Source organism: Nylanderia fulva, unplaced genomic scaffold (genome assembly GCF_048542155.1).
Source record: "Nylanderia fulva isolate GAGA-0341 unplaced genomic scaffold, ASM4854215v1 Scaffold60, whole genome shotgun sequence".
In the NCBI taxonomy this organism is placed as follows: domain Eukaryota; kingdom Metazoa; phylum Arthropoda; class Insecta; order Hymenoptera; family Formicidae; genus Nylanderia; species Nylanderia fulva.
The window spans coordinates 272,847-293,261 of NW_028190699.1; the positions used below are offsets into that span (position 1 = coordinate 272,847).

Here is a 20,415-nt window from a genome sequence, read left to right on the forward strand (position 1 = left end):
GGACACCCGTCAACACGCTTGCGCCGATCTCACGTGCGCTCTATCGTATTCTAGGTTTCTATATACATCCTGTGTACGTTCCACGGAACGAAAGTAACAAGAGGAACAACACACGCCCCAGTGTTGTTTTAACGGGCGAGCCACGAAGAGTATCGCTTCGCGCGTCACGAGTAAAGGACTCGCTACGTTCGTTCTTTTTTTTTATTACGCGAATTACTTATAATTGCATAATTGTTGCATTGATCCGCGCCGTGTGCTAGCGTTAAAATTCGAAAGTGCCGCTCTTTCAAGTGCACCATTTGTTGGTTCGGTGTTATAGTGCATTTAAAAATATACTCCACAATCTATAGCCCAGCTATATCTATAGCCGGGCTAGAGAAAATTTATCTACATCTATGAAATACAATTAATTAATTCTCAGTAGGCTATATGTACATATATGAAACTTATCACTTAATTAATTTGTTCAAGGTTTCATTCTTCTTTATCACGCGTACAGCTTTTTATTTGATTAGAAGTTACATTTGCACAGTTTTTATTTTCTTTTGTTTTTTTAGACACGGTTTTTTTGAATATATATTTTGTACGCGAATATTCAAATAAATTATTTTTTTTAAAGTCGCCTCATTTTAATTGAATCAATTTTTCGTGAAAGTATCTATTACTTAATTAATTGATTTATAAATACAAACGTTTAGGTAGAAAATGGATTGATAAGAGTCAGGTGTAACAACTCAAGTAGCAAACTGACGTTATTAAACGTCAAAATGACATACAGTTGCTACCTGGAAAACTTATCTTGATATCTTCTTTAACGTTTCGATCTTTCCCCCTTTAAATCATCTTCAGCAGATTAATTTCCATTATATAGTATATAAATATTGACATATCCATTTTCTACCTGAAGTTTTGTATTTAAATATCAAAGTTTTTGTTTAATTGATTAGTACCCAAGTAGAACAGAAAATCAAAATAATATCATTTTGACGTCATTGATCAAATTTAGAGTTCAAATTTGATCAATGACGTCAAAATAATATTATTTTGATTTTCTGTTGTACTTGAGTAACAATGAGAGGCGCGGTTGTGAATACAAAGTACATCATTCGCGGTAAAATTTTCTCAAAATGCAACTAGTTTGGACCTTTGCTGATCATTCTTATCTAAAAATCATTTATTATTTCTAATATTCGGGAACTTAATAAGACATCGAAACTTTATATAGTGATTAACAAAATATCCTTATTTGGAATGAAAAAAACACAAGGGTTACATTTTTGTTTTATTTTACTTTTTATTTTATCGAGATTGTCATGGGTGATTTGAAATATATTGAGAGTGATATCGTTTGTTTATTTTACGCTCATGGCGTGTTTATCAAGTTTGACTGCGTGCGCGATATCTGCAAATCTTTCGAATTGTACTATGACGTTGGCATTTGCTATCGAGTGAACCGAAAAGGTTAAAGCTAGCGTAGAAATTGCAACAGGTGTAATTTAATGACAAAATGTCGTTCTTGGAACTTTAGAGGGACGTTTTATATCGATAAGAATAATACGCTAGTCGATTTATATATAACTGTACATTACTAGGAGAAAATCAGCATGAAACGTATACTTATCCTCGATGTCCTCGAGACAATACAATCGATCGGTTAGATGGATTATTTTCACTTGTCTTTCTCTAATGTGACTTTAATTACTCATAATCAACTTTTTTCTACATGTGCAATTTTTAAATATTTTATTTATAAATGTCTGCCAGATATTTTCACATTACATTTCATTATTAAATTTTTCATACTAATTTTTTATATTAATTCTCGCAAACAGCAGTCAATTATAATAAAAAATACGAGGCAAAGCGTGTATATTATTTATAAATGCTTTTTAAATTAAATTAATTAAGTATATAAAATAAAAAAATATGAAAAGCCAGAAAAGTATATTTCTATGTACAGACAGGTGCAGCTAGTTGCAAAAGATATGTTTTACAGATTTTAAATTGTATTTATTTTGAGAGACCCGTTTTTAATATATTCGTGTTATTATCCACGTACGAATTGTTAGATCTAGAAGTGCTATCGGATATTTCATAGATATGAAGATATGATCGGACTTTGGTCATTTAAGCCACGCCGAAGCGGCAAAGTGGAGGTAATGTTGGGTGAGTGTCTTCGGGAAAAACAATTTAAATCCTTCAAATCCCTCCAATCTAGATTGCTGGTGAATCCAAAATTATATGTTCGGATTCTATTATAAATGTTTAGTTAGTTATCGAACTTATTCAAGCAATTGCGACTTCAAGAGTCCACAGACTCTTGGATCTTGGATCAGTAGTCTCTTAATGGGGTTAAGGATTTTAGTAAGGCTCTCAATATAAAGTAAAATATAAATTTAAATTTCGAGGATCTAGTAGGAATCTTAATTCAAAATTTTGATTTTAAACTCCTCTGACCTTTTATAAAAAAGCCATAGACAAAAACAGTAACTGAGCAATTCTGACCCCAACCGCACTTTGGGATTCGATTTTTTGCTTTGTTTTACGTAATTAATTGATAAGTTTCAATGGAAAATTAATTTTTCTCGAACCTGACCTACTATACCATCCTTCGAGGTCATTAAAATTAAAAATTGTATTTCTGATAATGAGTGGCACTCGTGAATGTATTACCCTATAACCTATATTGGTGTACCCCAATCGAAAGTAAGAAAACAACGTCGTTTGCAAAATCAAGAGGGAAACGCTGATGAAAACCGCCGACTGGACGAGGACTGGGTGCAATGACTGTGCGGCTCGCTGACCCGAGAAGCCGAGAGTCGTTCTCCCTTTCTTCCGTCCTCTTCCGTGAGAAGTTACCGCGCTTCGGGAGCACACGTGCGTTTCTGTGCGTAAAGGGGGAACGGTCGGTGGTGCGCGGTTAATACTTTGAACGCGAGAAAAAAAATGCACGATCACTATCTCTCGTCCATCATACTAATTCGACGATTTACCGGGGGGCTTCTCCCGTTTATTGTATGCCACGCTATTTCTGAATTTAACGATGCGCATTCGTACGACGGCGCTTTGATGAAGCTTCCCCCTTTTTTCTTCTTCCCATCGTTGTGTTTCCAGAAGTATACCTGATAAAATACCCCCCTCCCCCTTATCGCATTTTTTACTTGTCATTCTTATTTATTTTTCGCAAAAGCGCTTCATATCCCAGATAGCAAACGTGTACGTCATTTTGACGTCGAATGACGTCATTAAATGTTAAAATGATGTCATTTTAACATCGAATGACGTCTTAGATGTTAATGTTACAATAAAACGTCAAAATGATGTCATTAAACGTCGAATGACGTCATTTTGACATTTAATGACGTCAGTTTGCTATTTGCGATTTATTTATTTGATTTAAAAAAAAATATGATTCTTTCGCGTGAATTTTGTGTGCGTGAAATAGTAGTCCTGAAGTATTACTATACTTTCATGAACAAGCTCTGTTGTAAACGTATTTACGCTCTATATAATGTTTATTATCTTTCATGTATATGTATTTTTTATATATATCTTGAATTATAACTCATGATTGTGTGTCTTTATTTATTTATGTAGATAAAAAATGTATATAGCGTGTAAATTGCTCGTGCGATAACGTTGCTAAATTAAAATGTATGTGTGCTTTTATTGCAGGTTCCATTATGTTTCATGTAAGGAGGAGGCCCGCGGATTATATGCCGCGGAAACGTAAAAAGAAACCTGCCGGAAAATGGAACGAGTTGGATCACAGGTACGAAATTTTTTTCCGCAAGGGAACAAAACTTTCTTCCACACGATAGATTATTTTTTTGACAATTATTAAATAATGTCTATCGTATTAATTATAGTTATCCTAAAATTTTATGATCACCGGATTTTAGGAATGGATCGATATGTACTTAAAAATTCAAGTCAAAACATTGACAATCATTCCTTCCTACAATTTTACAAATACTGTAGATTTTTGTTTTCGAATAATCTAGAGAGTTCGAAACTAATCTGTTACTTGTAAAATATCCCAGATAGCAAACTGATGTCACTGAATGTCAAAATGATGTCATTTTGATATCGAAGCGTCATTGAATGTCAAAATGATGTCATTTTGACGTTTAACGACGTCAGTTCCCAGGTAGAACATAAAACTCATGACATTATGATGACGTTACTTAAAAATTATTTTGGGAAAACATTTTTATATATTGCAATTATTTATTTATTCTATTGTTCGCACATATTCTAATAAGATTCAAGCAACATAAATTTTTTGAAAATTATATAAAGCGATTATTTTATATTACAGGGTTTTAAATCTATAATTCCTTTCGTCATCTTTAAATCATTTTTAAGTGAATGAATAAAATCATGATGACATAATTATGACGTCATTATAAGTTTTATGTTCTACCTGGATTTGCTACTTGGGATCGTTTTAGTGTATTCGTAGCAGGTCTTTTCTATGAATATCTGGACGATGATAACATTGGCACCTCTTAATCTGTATCAGGTACGAGGACGAGAGGTTACCGTTCCTATTGGAGCTCAATCCTGACGGCAGTGATATCCCAAATGGCGTAGGAGTGCGTCACCGATTGCAGCCGAATGTCACAGAGGTAGGCTCGGAGAGGCCAATTGGGCCCCAAGCGGTACAGGCGCAAACCTTGACGCTCCCAGGACCTACGGTGATGCCCAGGCATTGCGTGATAGCCTTCACCGAGAACATTGTCACTCTCACGCCGTGCTCCAGAGATGCACACACATACGTCAATAATCAAAGGATACACCAGACCACTATACTACAAGTGTGTTGCTAATTTTTTTAAATTGGTTTTTTATTGATCTATTTACCTAGATATACAGTACCATCTAAAATTTGTACATAAGATATTTTTAGGACATTTTTAAGACCCTAAGTAGCAAACTGACGTCATTAAATGTTAAAATGACGTATATTTATTATTTGGGATATCTTTAAGAAATCTTACGATATAATATCTAAAGGCATCTTAAAAATTTCTTAAAGACGTCTTATCTTCCGATTTTAGACATGTTTAGTGCTGCCTAATAATTTAATTAAATATAAATATTCTTTAAGTATAAAATTTGTTTTTCGACGAGAAATAACTTAATCATAAAGTATATTTTTTTGTATTTTTACAGAATGGAGCTATTATAAAATTCGGCAGGATGCACACTTTTCGCTTCATCGACCCAGCGCCGGAGGAGCGCATCAGACAGAGACATGACTCCAACAAACAAATTGACTATGCTTATGATCGGTAAGTTCTTAAAATTTGTAAAAAAATGTTTACACTTTATTATTGCTGTAATTGAATGAAAATAGATGTGGATGCACGAATGTTGCATTTTAGCTATTATGCATTTTAGATGTACATATACGTACGTTTAGCTTATCAGAATTAGAATCATTAATTATCATCATAATTGCTATGTCGATGGACTTTATATCCAATTCAATTATTGTACCTTATTAAAGGTTCTCCATATTTTTGGCTCTGAAGCTTCATTAAAGATATACACTTTCCAACAGATTTTTATCACATTTTGCTACCTTGTTTATCATTGATATTTATTTTGCTCGCTTTACGTTCGCTTTCCCCCGTCACCCAATCTTTGCTTCGCGCGCACAACAGACGCTCGCCGGACGCAGTCAGTAGTCAGGACGTCAGCTCGGTGAAGTTCCACCCGGGAACCGGAACGCTGAACGGGGGTGGCGCCCAGAGCCAGGTCCAGGAGCGCGCGGCCCCGTCGAGTCCGTCCAAGTCCGCCGTCGCAGCTCGTAGTCCACGTAGTCCCACGCACCCGCCGGAACCCACGCACAATTACGAGACCACGTTCGATTTAGACGGGAACGTGGAGACCGCGAGTCTCAGCAGCAGCAGAGACGGCAATAGGTAGCGAGATGCAAATCTATGCCAGTTTACGACGGTTGCTTGTGATTCTGGCTAAGGAAAAATAAATACTTGGAAGTTGTTGTCGGAAGAGCCTTATTAAAGAATTATAATTGTGTAAAGCTTCTATATATTAGAAATATTCTAGAAAATTTTTCTTCGCCAGGTTTACATTGAACAACTTGTCGAACCCTTCAGATTTATTGAACGCACAATAATTATAAGTGTTGTTAAATGTTAGAGTGTAGTAATGTATGTTTTATTGATGTTTCTTTATAATTAATTAGAAGTATTTGGAAAATTATTTATATTTATAAAAGAATTTCTAAAAGGAAAAAAAATACTATAGAAAATTCCTATCCAAGGAAGAGAATTAATCTGTATCGACTGTGAACAGGCTTTCGCAGTACGATCGACAGCCGCGAGGCACGGATCCGATTCTGCCGGCTGTTCTCGAGTTCCTCGAAGAGACGGAGGACACCTTCTTTTACACTGTCATTACCGACGTGGAGCCTTCGGCGCCTCAGTTCAAGTTGGCGCCTACTTATACCCTCTACCTGGCCGCGAGATATCGCGCCAGCACGCACTATAGACCCGAACTTCAACCTACGGAGAGAGCTCACCGACTCACCGTCATGCTCGCAAACGTCGCTACTATGATTCAACGCGTTATCCAGGTATATACTTCGACATATAACTTGTTTCTTTTATTTGATCAATGTATAAGGTGAATAATAGACCCAGGTAGCAAGTAAACGTCATTTTGACGTTTAATAATGTCATTTGATGTTGACATTTCATAACATCATTCGACGTCAAAATGACATTTCATGACATCATGCGACGTCAAAATGATGTTTTATGACATCATCGACGTCAAAATGACATTTTATGACATCATTTAACGTCAAAATGATATCATTTTTTAATTTTAATGGTGTTTAATGGTGTCATTAGATGTTAAAATGATGTACGCTTGCTGCCTGGGTCTACTATTCACGTATACGAATGCTCGAATAAAAGAAAGACATTCCAAGTAGCAAACTGACGTCATTAAACATCAAAATGGCGTCAGTTTGACGTTTAATGACGTCGTCGATGTAAAAATGACGTATACTTGCTACTTGGGATGTCATTATCGTCATTTTGACGTTTAACGCGTCAATTTGCACTTGCGGAGTTTTCAAAGAGGATCGCACCTTTCCAGGACCGTTGCATGAATACCTCGTCCTTGGCCTTTTGGTTGGCGAACGGCTCGGAACTGTTGCACATGCTGAAGAGCGACCGGCACGTGGGTGCGTTCTCCACGCGGGCCCAGGACATCCTGGCGGACGCGGTGCACACGGCTTTTGGCTCGCTGGTCCGTTGCGTCACTCAGGAGCTGAAGCCGGCGATGACGCAATTCATGGCGGACGCGGACGAGCCGGCGAAGGAAGCCGGGGTGCTGCAGATTTTTTCGAACACGATGGCGCTGCTGCGACGGTGCCGGGTGAACGCCGCGTTGACGATACAGCTGTTCAGTCATCTGTTTCACGCGATCAATGCCACGGCCTTCAACACCCTCGTCTCAAACGGGAATTTGTGCGTCAGGTGGTTCGGACGCAGGCTCAAGGCGAGGCTGAATGCCTTGGAGACTTGGGCCGAGAGGCAGGGACTGGAACTGGCCAGTCAGTGTCATCTGGCGACGATTATGCAGGCGACTCATCTCCTGCAGGCTCCCAAGTACAATGCAGAAGAGCTAGCCACGCTGAGCTCAACTTGCTTTAAACTGAATTCTCTGCAGGTCAGAGCGTTGTTGCAGAAGTATCAGCCGGCCGCCGACGAGCCCAGGTTACCTGCCGAATTGATCGAGAATGTTGTGAGGGTGAGTAGACTTGAAGATACTATCATTTTTGTCTTCGTCATTGATTGTAAAATCCTAAGAATTGTCATTGTTTGATTTTATAGCACGTATTATTATATACTATAATCTATGTCGTAGGTGGCGGAGAGTGTCGCAGATACACTCGCGCGTGCAGACGGCCGTGAAATAAGACTGGAGGAAGAACCTATCCTAGGATTGGCATTGCTGCTTCCCGAGGATGGTTATAGTGGCGAGGTAATTAGAGGTGTTCCACCAGGACTAGCCGAGTTTCTGGCGCCGCTGCAACGAGATGGTCTATGCCGCATGGCGGCCCAACCCACCAGCAGCGGCTACTGGACCATTTACATGATAGATCATCATAACAATGTAAGCTTTTATTTTTATAATTTGTATAAAAAATATTTTTATAATACAACGCGCGGTTTTTTTTTACAGATGCGTAGCCCCAGCGCGATGAGCAATAGATCCGGCGGCTACACCAGCCACGTCAACCAAAGTCAAGCTCAACCAGAAATAACTGTCATTAAATTGCACAAAAGTACTAACGGCATGGGTCTGAGTATTGTTGCGGCAAAAGTATGTATCTTTGTCTATTTATATTTGCATATCTATTATGTATATACATTATATATATATATATATATATATATATATATATATATATATATATAATTTTTTTTATTTTGTTGTATGTAGGGGGCAGGACAGGAACGATTGGGTATCTACATCAAAAGCGTTGTTGCTGGAGGCGCTGCTGATGCTGTAAGTAATTGTTATTGTTCCAGGTAGCAAACTGACGTCATTTTGACATTTAATAACGCCATTTTGACATTTAATGACATTATTTTAGCGTTTGATAACATTATTTTGACATTTAATGACGTCTTGACGGTTAATGACATCATTTTGACGTTTAATAACGTCAATTTGCTACACGAGGTTAAAAGAAATTAAAATTAATAAAATTAATATATTTCATCATTGATTTTTGACTTATTTTTGCATATTTATTTTTTTTCAGGACGGTAGATTGACGGCAGGCGATCAATTGCTCAAGGTGGACGGACAATGTCTGGTCGGGATTACGCAAGAAAAGTACGGCAGATTTTGTGTGATTTAATCTAGAAAAAGCGTAATAATCTTCTTAAGTGTTTCAACAGTTTTATTATTAAATTTTTAATTCAGGGCTGCCGAGTATCTTGTGCGTACCGGTCCGATCGTAACTTTGGAGGTCGCAAAGCAGGGTGCTATATATCACGGACTCGCGACATTGTTGTCTCAACCTTCTCCCGTGATGACGCGAGGTAAGTACAAATTAATAATTAACCCTACAATTCGCGACGCTAATTTAGCCCCCGGAGTAAGAGATAAATAATCGAAATCTTATTATCTGGTTATATCCGATTGTCCTTCAATAAAATTCCTATCTTTTTTCTTTGTAAATAATTCACTCACACTGATAATAGAGTATTTGAGGAAAGTTATAGAAACTTTTTCATTATGAAAGTGAATTTTATGACGCAATTGCAAGAGAGAATCTATTATAAAATGGAATTAAGTTAAAAACGCTACCAAGTCACCTTTTCGCTTTACGAAGCACACGTGTCGGTAGAAAGAAATTTTTTTTCCACCAAATCACCACAGTGATTTTCTAATCCAAACATTCTCTCTGTCCAGAGTTAATAACTAGCCTTCCGCTTCGCTTCGCTCGAAAGAAGCTCGCTTTATTAACGCTTGACTAACCACTTGTTTCGTGCAGCGCACAAGACTCGGCCGAGGTCCGAGCTCTTAGAGCCGGCGCTAGAGGCGACGGGGACGGCGGTCGGCGGTCAGCCAGCCACGTCACACTCGATGGGCGACCTGTTGTCCTTCCCGCAGCAGGCGGCGCGTTGTCAGGATTTCGTTCAACCAGGTGCGAGCCTGTCTCGGCGCCTCGCCGAGGCCTCAGTTTACCGTAATCAAGCGTTTCCACGGGTTTTCGATGATTTCGACGAGCATCCGTGCTCCATTCCCCCCCGTCAGAGAGAGTTTGCGTACCCGGTAGACGAGAGGAAGCGCGTCCTCCCGCGTCCCTCCACTCCCATCGTTTCCCCGGCGCGGTTTCCCAGGTCGCGGATGCTCTGTCCCCTGATCTCCGTCACCAGCGACAACGAGATCTCGTCCGTCATTTATCAGGACGAGAGCGACGCGAGCGACGATAGGGTGGTAGGGGAGGAGGAGGATGATGTGAACCTGGACCAGGTCCCGACGAGTAGGTTGGACCATCCGGACACCTTGAACCCGTTCGATACCATCACGGCTCCGCCGAAGGAGTACGCAGAGGCTGCGGATGATTTCAAACATTCCTTGACCTTCGACGGCTTCGACGCTATACCCTACATCGATCAGACCGATGACGGCAACCTGGCAGAGTGTAGAATCCAGATAGGGTCTGGCGAGAGCTGTAGCAAGGCTGATCGCGACTCTAGAGAGTTCCAGAAGCAGACCTTAAACGTGCCACTGTCCAATTTTGGAGCAGCTGCGTGTAGGAATCCCAACTTTTTATCGGTTGACAACCCGAGACGTGTATTAAAGGAAGATAGGATGTTGGATGATGCTTTTAACTCGGAAGAGTCCAGTTCCACGATTAACGACGACTGCGCGTCAAGCAGAGTCGAGAAGGAAGGCATCTCGACCCCAAAGATGTACACCATAATGCCGGAGCTGCATTTGGACCTGAGCGGGCTGAATAGCGACGTGTCCAGCGACGAGTCCAAGCCGGAGAAATGTTGGAAGTCGCCGGAGGAAGTGCGTTTAGGGTGCGGCAGGGTCGCGGCTTTAGCGAAGCACTTCTCGAAACTCGGCGACGCCGGTCTGATCAAGTTCAAGTCCACCAAACTGACCGACTCCCGTCAATTCGTGTCGGAGCCGAACATCGCGTTGTCGGAGAGGGATGATGAGCGACACCTGCACCAGTCGTCTTGCTACGCACAAAAAGAATGCAAATCAGATTCGAATCTGACTGGAAACTGGACGAGCAAGAACTCTCGAGTCTGCCCAGCCGGAAGACACGTCATCTTCATCGACGTTGATGATGATAGAAATGACTTTGCGATGGGGGAATCTCATCATCGCGGTGCCAAACGAGTTACCATTGCTAGGATTCCTTATTTAATGGATAGCAATAAAGATCCAACTGCGATTAGTACTGAAGAAAGAAGTTCAGCTTTGATGGAGGACATGTCTAATAAAGAGTTCGCCGAGAGGGATCCAACACTTGCGGGGAATGAAGATAATGATAAAGCTCAGATTTCCACTGACGCTGAAAGCTCCAAGCTTTCCTTGGAGCAGCAGCGAGCGATCGCGGAGCAACTCGAGCAGTTTTCGAATCTGAATAACACCGATGCGCCCTTGTTCATACCGGAACGAAGCGCGAAACGAATTTCTTCCTCTCTCGGTGATTTAAATAATTCGGCGAAATGTCGAGAAAAATTGATCGATAACGATAGCTTCAGAAGAATGAAGCGAGAAACTTCCGACTCCTCGTCTTCTTCATCTTCCATTGTACTGTCACTCTCGAATGCTGCCAAAAGCTCGTCATTCCCGGAAGAAATCGACTCCCAAGCTCGTCAATATTGCGGGAAACGTCTCAAATCTTGCCTGTTCATCGACATTCGTCACTCTTCCGCTAAGCTTCGCTCCGACTCCTCGGAAAATCCGTCGAAAACGCTTCCCCCAGGTCGCAAGCATAACAAACTGAACGTTCTGCGGATGCGAATCGCCAGATCGCTCTGCAGCAGCGAGAGTAATCTGATCGGGGCTGTAATTTGCGAGAAGGAAGAAACCAAAAATCTTCCCGGCGAGTCCGTCAAATTGACCCGCAGCTGCGAGAGCATCTCAAGCAGCAAGTTCCTATCAGATTCCGTCGAAGGTCTTGATAAAGACGTCGATTCGTCTCGTACAGTTCGCAAGAAGACACCGAGATGGTACCGTCCGCGTTCCCTCGAGGAGCTGAAGTCGAAGAAGGGATCGAGGAAGCGGGACGACTCGACGAATCCTGCTTTAACTCGAACCACTAAGACTAAAGATCGAGCAAAATTTGGGAAATTCTTCGGTGATAAATCGGATTGCGAGAATAGCGCGGAGAAGATGCGACCGAAGCGCCATCTGTCGTTAGAAGAACTAAAATCGGTCCACCGATCCACCTCGCGTAAGCTACCCGACCACGTTTATGCATTCGATGTGCATTTTTAGTCAAACTTCGTTACTCGAGCACTTTTTTTTTTGCCTAAACGCAGAATGGAGAATCGATATTCGCAGATGGATCAATGTCGCACGATTTTTTAGACCTGTGTTTTTTTTAAATTTAGGTATATATATATATATATATATTTAGGTGCATATATATATATATATATATATATATGAAGAATGATTCGTTTTAAGAAAAAAATATATAGTTGTTAAATTGCATACTTGTTCTGAAAAATGATTATATATTTTTCTTACATTAAGAGAAGATAAGCGAAAAATGAACACTTTGTGAGGTATTTTATAATGTCAAATTAAAGTATCTCATATTATTTATTTTTAACTATTTTTTCTTTATAATTTTTTATGCTGAATATTGCAAGGAATCGATTTATATATATACAAAAAAAATAAGTTTGACCTTTATATAGTCTTAGGTAAATGTCAAGTCAAGATCATTATTGTATGTCTTTTTTACAACATATAACTTTTATTCAATCTTTTTTATAAAATTTACTTTTTAAGTCAAGATTAAAATGAATCATACTGTATGTAGAGTTTAATCTTTTTTTTTATACATTTATATATTTTTTCTTGTTTTTTTTAATAACGCGATTCTAACATGCCAAATATAATCATCATTCCCACAACTCGTTATTTTATAGCATATGATTGATAAAAAATTTTTTTGGATAATTTTTTTATTATTTGAAAAGTTGACCGAGTATTTTAAAATATATTGTACATAATATGCTTTAAAATAATATAAAATTTCTTAAACATTGCAATTCTTGTATAAAAGAATTGTAAACAATGTCAAATCTTTTTTTCTTTAACAGGGTTCTCAATAATTAAAAAACTAGTTTGATCAGTTTTTGAATGAATATAAAATGCATCAATTAATGTACATATAATTTGTGTCAAATTGGTTTTTGTATGTAACATCTAATTTAACTTTATGCAAAAGTGAAACCAAGTTATTTTGCAAATTATTATATATATATATATATATATATATATATATACAGATTTATTCCAATAAATAATACGATTTTTCACTAATTACGCTATCATGATATACATTAATACATTTATTATATTTTTGTGATATTTTTGCCTGTTTTATCTTATTAATGTTCTTAGAGTAATAAATATAATTTTATTCACATAATCTGTGAATGCGTAAAGAGAATGCTTTATATCAATTAATTAATTATGGATTTTGCGAAAATTGCAACAGAATAATTTTTTTTAATATTGCATATTTATTTCTATTTTTAATTTACTTAATTACACTAAACAAACTAGTTATATAATTGCAAACATGCATGTTTATATCACTTACTCTTTATTAATATATATACAAGATGGTTCCTTTTCTACAAAATTCTAATGTCTTTCTGTTAATCAATGAACGAATGATTATGTCGATATTTAATAACACGGAATTAGGATTTTTATCTGAATATATGTATATACGATTTTTAAGTTTTTAATTGGAAATCATCTTATATAAAATAATATAAATAATATAATGTGCAAATGCAAAACTCTTGCTCACTCAATGTTAGCTTAGCATGTTATGATCATAATTAATAAGTATTGTCTCACACTTTTAGCGTATAAAATTAACAGGATTGGGAATTTTTATATTACTTGTAATAAATATAAACAATATGTACGTACATTTCGTGTAACAAAAAAAACAACTTCGATAACCAGAAATTTAGTTGAATAAATTTATTTTTATCCATATTTTTCGACAAATTTATAACAAAAAATAAGAAAATATTTTTTTATTTACTTTGAAATTCTTAAGAAATTATTTTTATAATTTTTTTTTAATTCTCTGTGGTACATTAAAATTCAAAAAATATATAATATATATAATATTAAATATTTATTATTTAAAAATAATATTGCTTTATATCGATAACAAGTTTAATATAAAAATATATTATTTTTATTATATTTTATAATATAAAAACATTTTTAAGTGTAAATTTTAGGTGTCTAACTTGGCCTTGTCAAAAAATAAGTAACGACTTATTATATACTTTTTTATTATTAAAAATATTTATATTTTTATATCTTTATTATATGTATATAATAATAAAGATATAAATAATAAAAATAAATATATATTTTTTATCATTTATTAACGATTATTTATGATATCATAATGATTTTCATCGTTTTTTGAGTTGGATTATCGAAGTTGTTTTTTAAAATTGTTAACGAATCTCTCTCTCATACAATAACTTTCCCAACTCTGAAATTTTTCTTCCTACATATGCTTTGAAATAGCGCAAACCCTCAAACACCCCGGCAAGCCCAGAAGAGAAAAGAGCGTTCTCTGTTCTCGACAAAATGTGTGCTTTGCATATGAGTTGTAATTTAATAATAATCGCGCCTTTTGTGCGTTCACTGATGCATTAACTCAAAGCTGTCTCTCTCTTTTGTGTACCCGCTTCGGCTACGTCTGCAGGTCCACGTCGCATGAGCGAGCGGGATCTACCTTCGCAGCTTGGACGCGAAGCTACTCCTCAGCAAATCCACAGCAGCAAATCCGTACCGGCGTTGCATAGTAAGTAAAACCGTGCTTTGTGTATGTGTATGCGCGCATCCGAATCACTCAGCTTTTCACTCGCTTTTATCACTTTGACACTCGATTGAACCCAACTTAGGGGAAAGAGAAACTTATTTTATAATTTATAATAATAGGATTTAAATAAAATAAGAAAATATAGATATTTAACAAGTGAAAAAGAGAGTATTTATTATGAATTTGATTTATTTAGATATGGGTAATGAGGCCAAGCAGCAACACGAGGTCTTTAACCCAGGATACAGCAGAGCCTCTTCCAGCAACAGCGTTACACCCCCAGTTCAACCACCCTCCATGGCGACGATCAGCGCAACTTCTTTACGTTCCAGGTGAATATTATATATACCTGTCGGCAACTTAATATGTGTTAACTTTTCTTTTTTCTTTTTTCTTCTCTTCTTTCTTCGTTTCTTCTTTTATTTTCTTCTTCCTTCTTCTCTTTTTTTCTCTTTTCTTTCTTCTTTTTTCTTCTTCTTTTCTTTTTTCTTTTTTCTTATCTTTTTATCCCATTAAAATTCGACTAAATTTTAGTAGATTGTGTATAGTTTCCCAAGTAACAAACTGATGTCAATATATGTCAAAATGACGTATGCTTGCTATCTGGACTGGAAATAATGTAAATTAAAATAATATTATGAATATAAATAGTTTAATTAATAATATTAAATGAATTTGCAACGCAATTAAAAATTAGTAATAATAAAAATGTATTTGTAAGAGGATAATATTTTATATTGTTCTGTTGTAGGTCAAGTCATAACTTGCACGATCCCATGAGAATCGGAACTTTACCGCCTAGTGGATTGGTTAGCAGACAGCAATCGTCGCCCAATTTAAATCCAAATACGACGCACACGACTGCACCGTCGAATATGCAAAATGCAGAAGCAGAAAGATTTTACCAAAATCTGAGCATTTATCGGAATCAAGACTCGATGGTGAAGCAGCAAATTAGCCCACAACAGTTGGAAGACAGGTATAAAATATAATCAAATTCTCTAATCTTAATTTCATATATATATGTATCAAATGTATATATGAGATTCTTCGAAATTAATTGTACACACAATTTATTTTCATTCTACGTATGACCAAATATAAATGAAAACTGAATAACAGAAGAATAGAAGAAGAAAAGAAGAGAAAAAAATTTTTTCTTTTGTCTTTTTTTTATCTTCTTTTCTATCTTTTTTCTTATCTTTTTTCTTTTGTCTTCTTTTCTGTTTTTTTCGTTCTTTTTTCTTATTTTCTTTTTCATTTTTCATCAGGTTCACTTGCTTTCTCATTTCACTTATATTTGGGATTACGCCTTAAGTAGCAAACTGACGTCATTAAACGTCAAAATGACGTATGCTTGCTACCTGGGACAGAATGAAAATATTATCGTGCGTACAATTAATTTAGAAGAATTTTATAACTTTTTTCTTAGGTCTAATTTCACCAACGTCATTTTAATTTTAAGCGAGACTTAAATATGTCTTTATTTAAAAAAAAATAAAGACAGACATATATTTAAATTCCGCTTGAAGTTAAAATTATATAAAGAAAAAATTAATAAAATATTTTTTTATTTACATTAAATTTGAAAACCTTAAGAAAAAAATATTTTTATAATTTCTTTGAAAAAAAGTGTCCTCTGGTACATTAAAATTCAAAATTGTTTTAATATTTCAAAAAATATATAATATACATAATATTGTATTTTTATTATTTAAAAATAACGTTGGTGCAATCAAGTCTTAAATGCTTTAAACATTTTTGTTAAACGCTTTAAAATGTTTTCTCTTTAACGCTTAAATCTTTTCATCGTCACGCTCTTTTACAGAAACCCTCAGCACATTCAAAAGAGTTCCCTGAGAGGTTCGCAGAACTCTCTGAACCGACCAACCGCATTGGAAGTAAGCGGCGCCCACATCCGGGACCGTCCGACGTCCGCGTACAATATCACCCAGCCGGTTCAAGGTCAGCAGAGCTACTCGATGATTGGCAGTCAGCAGCTGCAGCAGAGCGGCGGACCGCCACCGCCGCGTTCCCAATCCTCGCGCGACATAATCCGCCAGGAGGCGAAAATGCAGGAGATGCAGGAGGAGGTTCGCCGACGCGAGCTGCGAGGCGGCGCTCCGATGCTCGGTCAGCACAGACTGCCAATGTACAACATGGTGGGCTCGCGAGTGGCTGCGCCTCCGATCCAGCAAGTCCCGAACACCCTGATGTCCAACGTCCGCTCGCCGAGGACGCCGCTCGGCTCCACGTCGAGTCTGGGTACTCCCGGCTACGTCGCGGCTACGAGGCAGAACGCGTCCGGCTACAACTATCCGGATACTCCGTACCCTCAGTACAACAGTCCACAGTACGGTCAGTACTCGAATCAGTATCCCAATCGGTATCCGAACGCCGCTGGAGGTCAACAATACGGCCAAATGATGCCTAAGCCGAAGCAAGAGGTGGGGATGGTTCGCGCTCACCACTCGATGCCCAGTGAAAATCTGCTGGGCACCCGGGACCCGAGTGGCCAGGACGCAAGGCCGTTGTACGCCGATCAGAACCGACATTTTGTCAGCTCCCAGAATAGTTCCATCTATCCGAACGGAGATCAGTACGCAAATGAATCGGGCGTCCTGAATCGAGCGCAGAATGGGGAAGGTTCGATAACGACGTCGGAGACTCTGCCGTCAAGACCGGTTCTGCCGTCCGACGGCGCGTTTAACGAGAGCCCGCCACCGCCGCCGCCGAGCACCTCGACGCATCCTCTGTACAAGCAGGCCGACACGAGGTGTGTCTCGGTTCATGTCATTTGAGAAAATTTAACTAGTCTTGTCTTCTTTTTTCTTATTTTTTCTCTTCTTTTCTTCTTTTTTCTTTTCAGTTCTTTCTTTTTCTTTTTATTTTTTCTCTTTTTTCTTCTTTTTTATCTTCGACAAATTCCCTTCATTTCTAGCTAACGGAAGGATATTTCTTCTTGCAGGTACACCGCCAGCATGCAAGATCCACCACGGGGTAGTTATTATCCTGCGGGAGGAATCAACGCCATGCAGCAACCGCGTCAGTATCAGTACAGCGCGACCAACCCTTGGCAACGAGAAGAGAGGGAGAAGGTAATAGAGATTAATAGTGAAGGAAATAGAAATTAATAAAAAAATTAAAATAATTATAATATGATTATAATTATTATTATATTTATAAAATAACATCTCAGGTAGCAGACTGACATCATTAAACATTAAAATAACGTCATTAAACGTCAAAATGACATCAGTCTGCTACCTGAAATCATCTAAATTATAATAATAAATAAATAAATTGATAGAAATAAAAACGAGCCATTCAACGTTATTGGTAATCCTTCAGGAACAGGCCCGCAGAAGAGAAGCCGCCCGTCAGTGGCGGGATCAGCAGATCGCCGAGCTGAGCGGGTTGACGCATCGAACGCAACAGCAGGAGGAGCAGCTACGAGCGCTCCAACTGGAGAGGGACTTTCAGAAGCGAGCGGAGGAGGCTGCGAATCAAGACGACGACGAAGAAAGTAACGATCTGGACAACGAGAGCGCGCAGCGCGTTCAAGGTCTGCTGAGAATGGCAGCCAGTCAGGACAGGACTGTCCAAGGGACTCAACAGCTGCCGATCTTGTCGAGAACGAACACGGGCAATCAGTCTCTAAGAAGTGGTGGTCTACCTCTCCAGCCTATCGGCAGTCAAGCTCATCTCCTGTCCCATCAAGCTGCGCCTCAAAACCTCGGAATAAATAATAATCTCGGTCAAGAGAGCAGCGGCTTGCACCTGCAATCGAGTCAGCAGCAACAGCAAACGACAACGAGTCAGGACGTATCACCTGGTTACGGCTCGTCTCTTTCCAGCCACTTTGGCTCCGGTCAGAAGCCGTATCCTATGTCGCATTCCATGGACGAGGTGAAGCGGAAACAGGCTGAGATCGAGGAGAGCCAGAAGAAGCAAGAGGAACTGCACCCGCCGCAGCAGCAAACTTACCAGAGCCAGCAGCCGAGGAGTCAGCTGCACCCGGGGATGCTGCGTTTGGACAACCTCATCATCAATGGACCCAGCGTGTCTATGCGTTAGTAAATTAAGAGTAGTAGTAAATTGAGATTAGTAAATTAATTATAAAGCTATAGGCTCTTATCAAAGTGAAGCTTCTATGGATTGGAAGGGAGCTAGCAATAGGATTAAGTATTTTGCAAGTAGATTTAATTTTTAAGTACATATCGAGCTTGATTCCATCTTTAGTGAAGGCACTTTGACTCTATTTTTATATTTTCCTTAAGAAAATTCTTTTGTAATATTTATAATATATACTCAAGTGGAACAGAAGAGTCATATTGATCAAATTTGAAGTCGAAATTTCACCGATATGACGTCAAATTAACATCATTTTCTGTTCTATTTCAATCTTCTCTGATCTCGATAAATATAATGTTTTCTTTATTTCAGCTTCACAAAATAGCGTCAACGACGCGCCTCCACCACCGGAACGAGGCTCCAGTTACGCCGTTATGTCTCAGCAAAGTGCTCTCAGGTCGAACGGATCCACCACATCTAATCTGCTTCCCGTATCTTCTCAGCAGCCAGCATCAATGAAAAGAGTCTCTTTTCATGATTCGAATGCAAATAGCGAGTCTATGCTGCGCAACATGTCCTCCTCAGGAACATCGAATCCGCCATCGATGTCCATGGACATTATTAGAGAGGATCCCAACGTAAGTATTTTTTTTTTCTGTAATCTTCATTTATTTTTCTATTTTATTTATCTATTTGTCGATTTATTATTTCTCTTTTAGTTCAGTTTTTTATAATATTTCAGTATCTATATATAATTATGACATATATGTATGTACTTTGTTAATCCTCTGGAGAGAAGTAAAAAATATTATTTATTAAAATTATGTATATTTTTTAGACATTTATCTTATTCGAAGCTACCCAGGAGACAGACTGACGTCATTAAACGTCAAAATGACATTATTTTGATGTTTAATGACGTCAGTTTGCTACCTGGTTAGATATACACTTCTTTCGCTGTTTATTATTTGTACTTTTGATGAATAACTTAAGCAAAAATTTAATTCCTCGAAGAGTTCTTAACTTCTTGTTAATTACGCATTTATTATAAATATGCATATTCTCTCGAAATGCATACAAATGGCAGATATACATATAAACAAGTAAGATATAATTCACAAAACAGATATTCATCGTTGTTACAACGTCATTATAAATGTCTAATGTCTAATTTAACGATGCATGAATGATCAGTCATAGTTGATGATTGTCTTCTAGTGGGATATATATTTGTATGTCTCATACGCTGTATATTCATTACTAGATGTTTTATTTTATTCGTCGTGTTCTAAATACGTTTTCGTTTCATGTTGTACATGATCGATGCTAGTTTTTGTTAATAATCGTTGCTTTATGCTCTCAAAAAAATTGCATATTTGTCATAAAAGGCATTCAAAGTCGAGCTTTTTTGGCAGAATTTAATCCATACAATATAAATGTGCTGCTGTTAATATATATTTACAATTTTTTAAATATTGATTAACATTTCTGTTTGATTATGCTTTCAGAATTTTATCAACGACGCGGAGAATCTATTGGCATCTCCGAAGACGCCGGATGGATCCGGAGCTTCATTTACTGGCGCTACTCCTGGGGTAATCGGGGCTCAAGAGGTGTATAAGTAAGTATATTTATGGATTTAAGATTTAAAAAAGACCATATAATCCGAAGTAACAAACTAACGTCATTAAACGTCAAAATGACGTATGTTT

At 37.8% G+C, this 20,415-nt stretch overlaps 1 protein-coding gene across 8 annotated transcripts in view; it reads left to right on the forward strand.

Annotated features, from left to right (window-relative positions):
- The window catches only part of cno (adherens junction formation factor afadin), a 52,967-nt gene that overhangs the window by 28,134 nt on the left and 4,418 nt on the right, over positions 1-20,415 (forward strand). For 3 of the 8 annotated variants that reach the window (XM_029305774.2, XM_029305773.2, XM_029305779.2), the window contains 20 exons: positions 3,676-3,772; positions 4,526-4,820; positions 5,179-5,297; positions 5,673-5,933; positions 6,328-6,607; positions 7,138-7,794; positions 7,912-8,160; positions 8,230-8,370; positions 8,491-8,556; positions 8,816-8,889; positions 8,980-9,098; positions 9,554-11,983; positions 14,513-14,611; positions 14,826-14,961; positions 15,381-15,608; positions 16,458-17,405; positions 17,598-17,727; positions 17,981-18,701; positions 19,076-19,341; positions 20,212-20,324. In XM_029305774.2, coding sequence (XP_029161607.2) covers positions 3,676-3,772; positions 4,526-4,820; positions 5,179-5,297; positions 5,673-5,933; positions 6,328-6,607; positions 7,138-7,794; positions 7,912-8,160; positions 8,230-8,370; positions 8,491-8,556; positions 8,816-8,889; positions 8,980-9,098; positions 9,554-11,983; positions 14,513-14,611; positions 14,826-14,961; positions 15,381-15,608; positions 16,458-17,405; positions 17,598-17,727; positions 17,981-18,701; positions 19,076-19,341; positions 20,212-20,324 — 7,429 coding nt within the window. Of the gene's footprint in view, positions 1-1,739; positions 2,167-3,675; positions 3,773-4,525; positions 4,821-5,178; positions 5,298-5,672; positions 5,934-6,327; positions 6,608-7,137; positions 7,795-7,911; positions 8,161-8,229; positions 8,371-8,490; positions 8,557-8,815; positions 8,890-8,979; positions 9,099-9,553; positions 11,984-14,512; positions 14,612-14,825; positions 14,962-15,380; positions 15,609-16,457; positions 17,406-17,597; positions 17,728-17,980; positions 18,702-19,075; positions 19,342-20,211; positions 20,325-20,415 lie in introns of those variants that run through there. The other 5 variants (XM_029305778.2, XM_029305780.2, XM_029305775.2 and 2 more) reach the window with 5 other exon arrangements.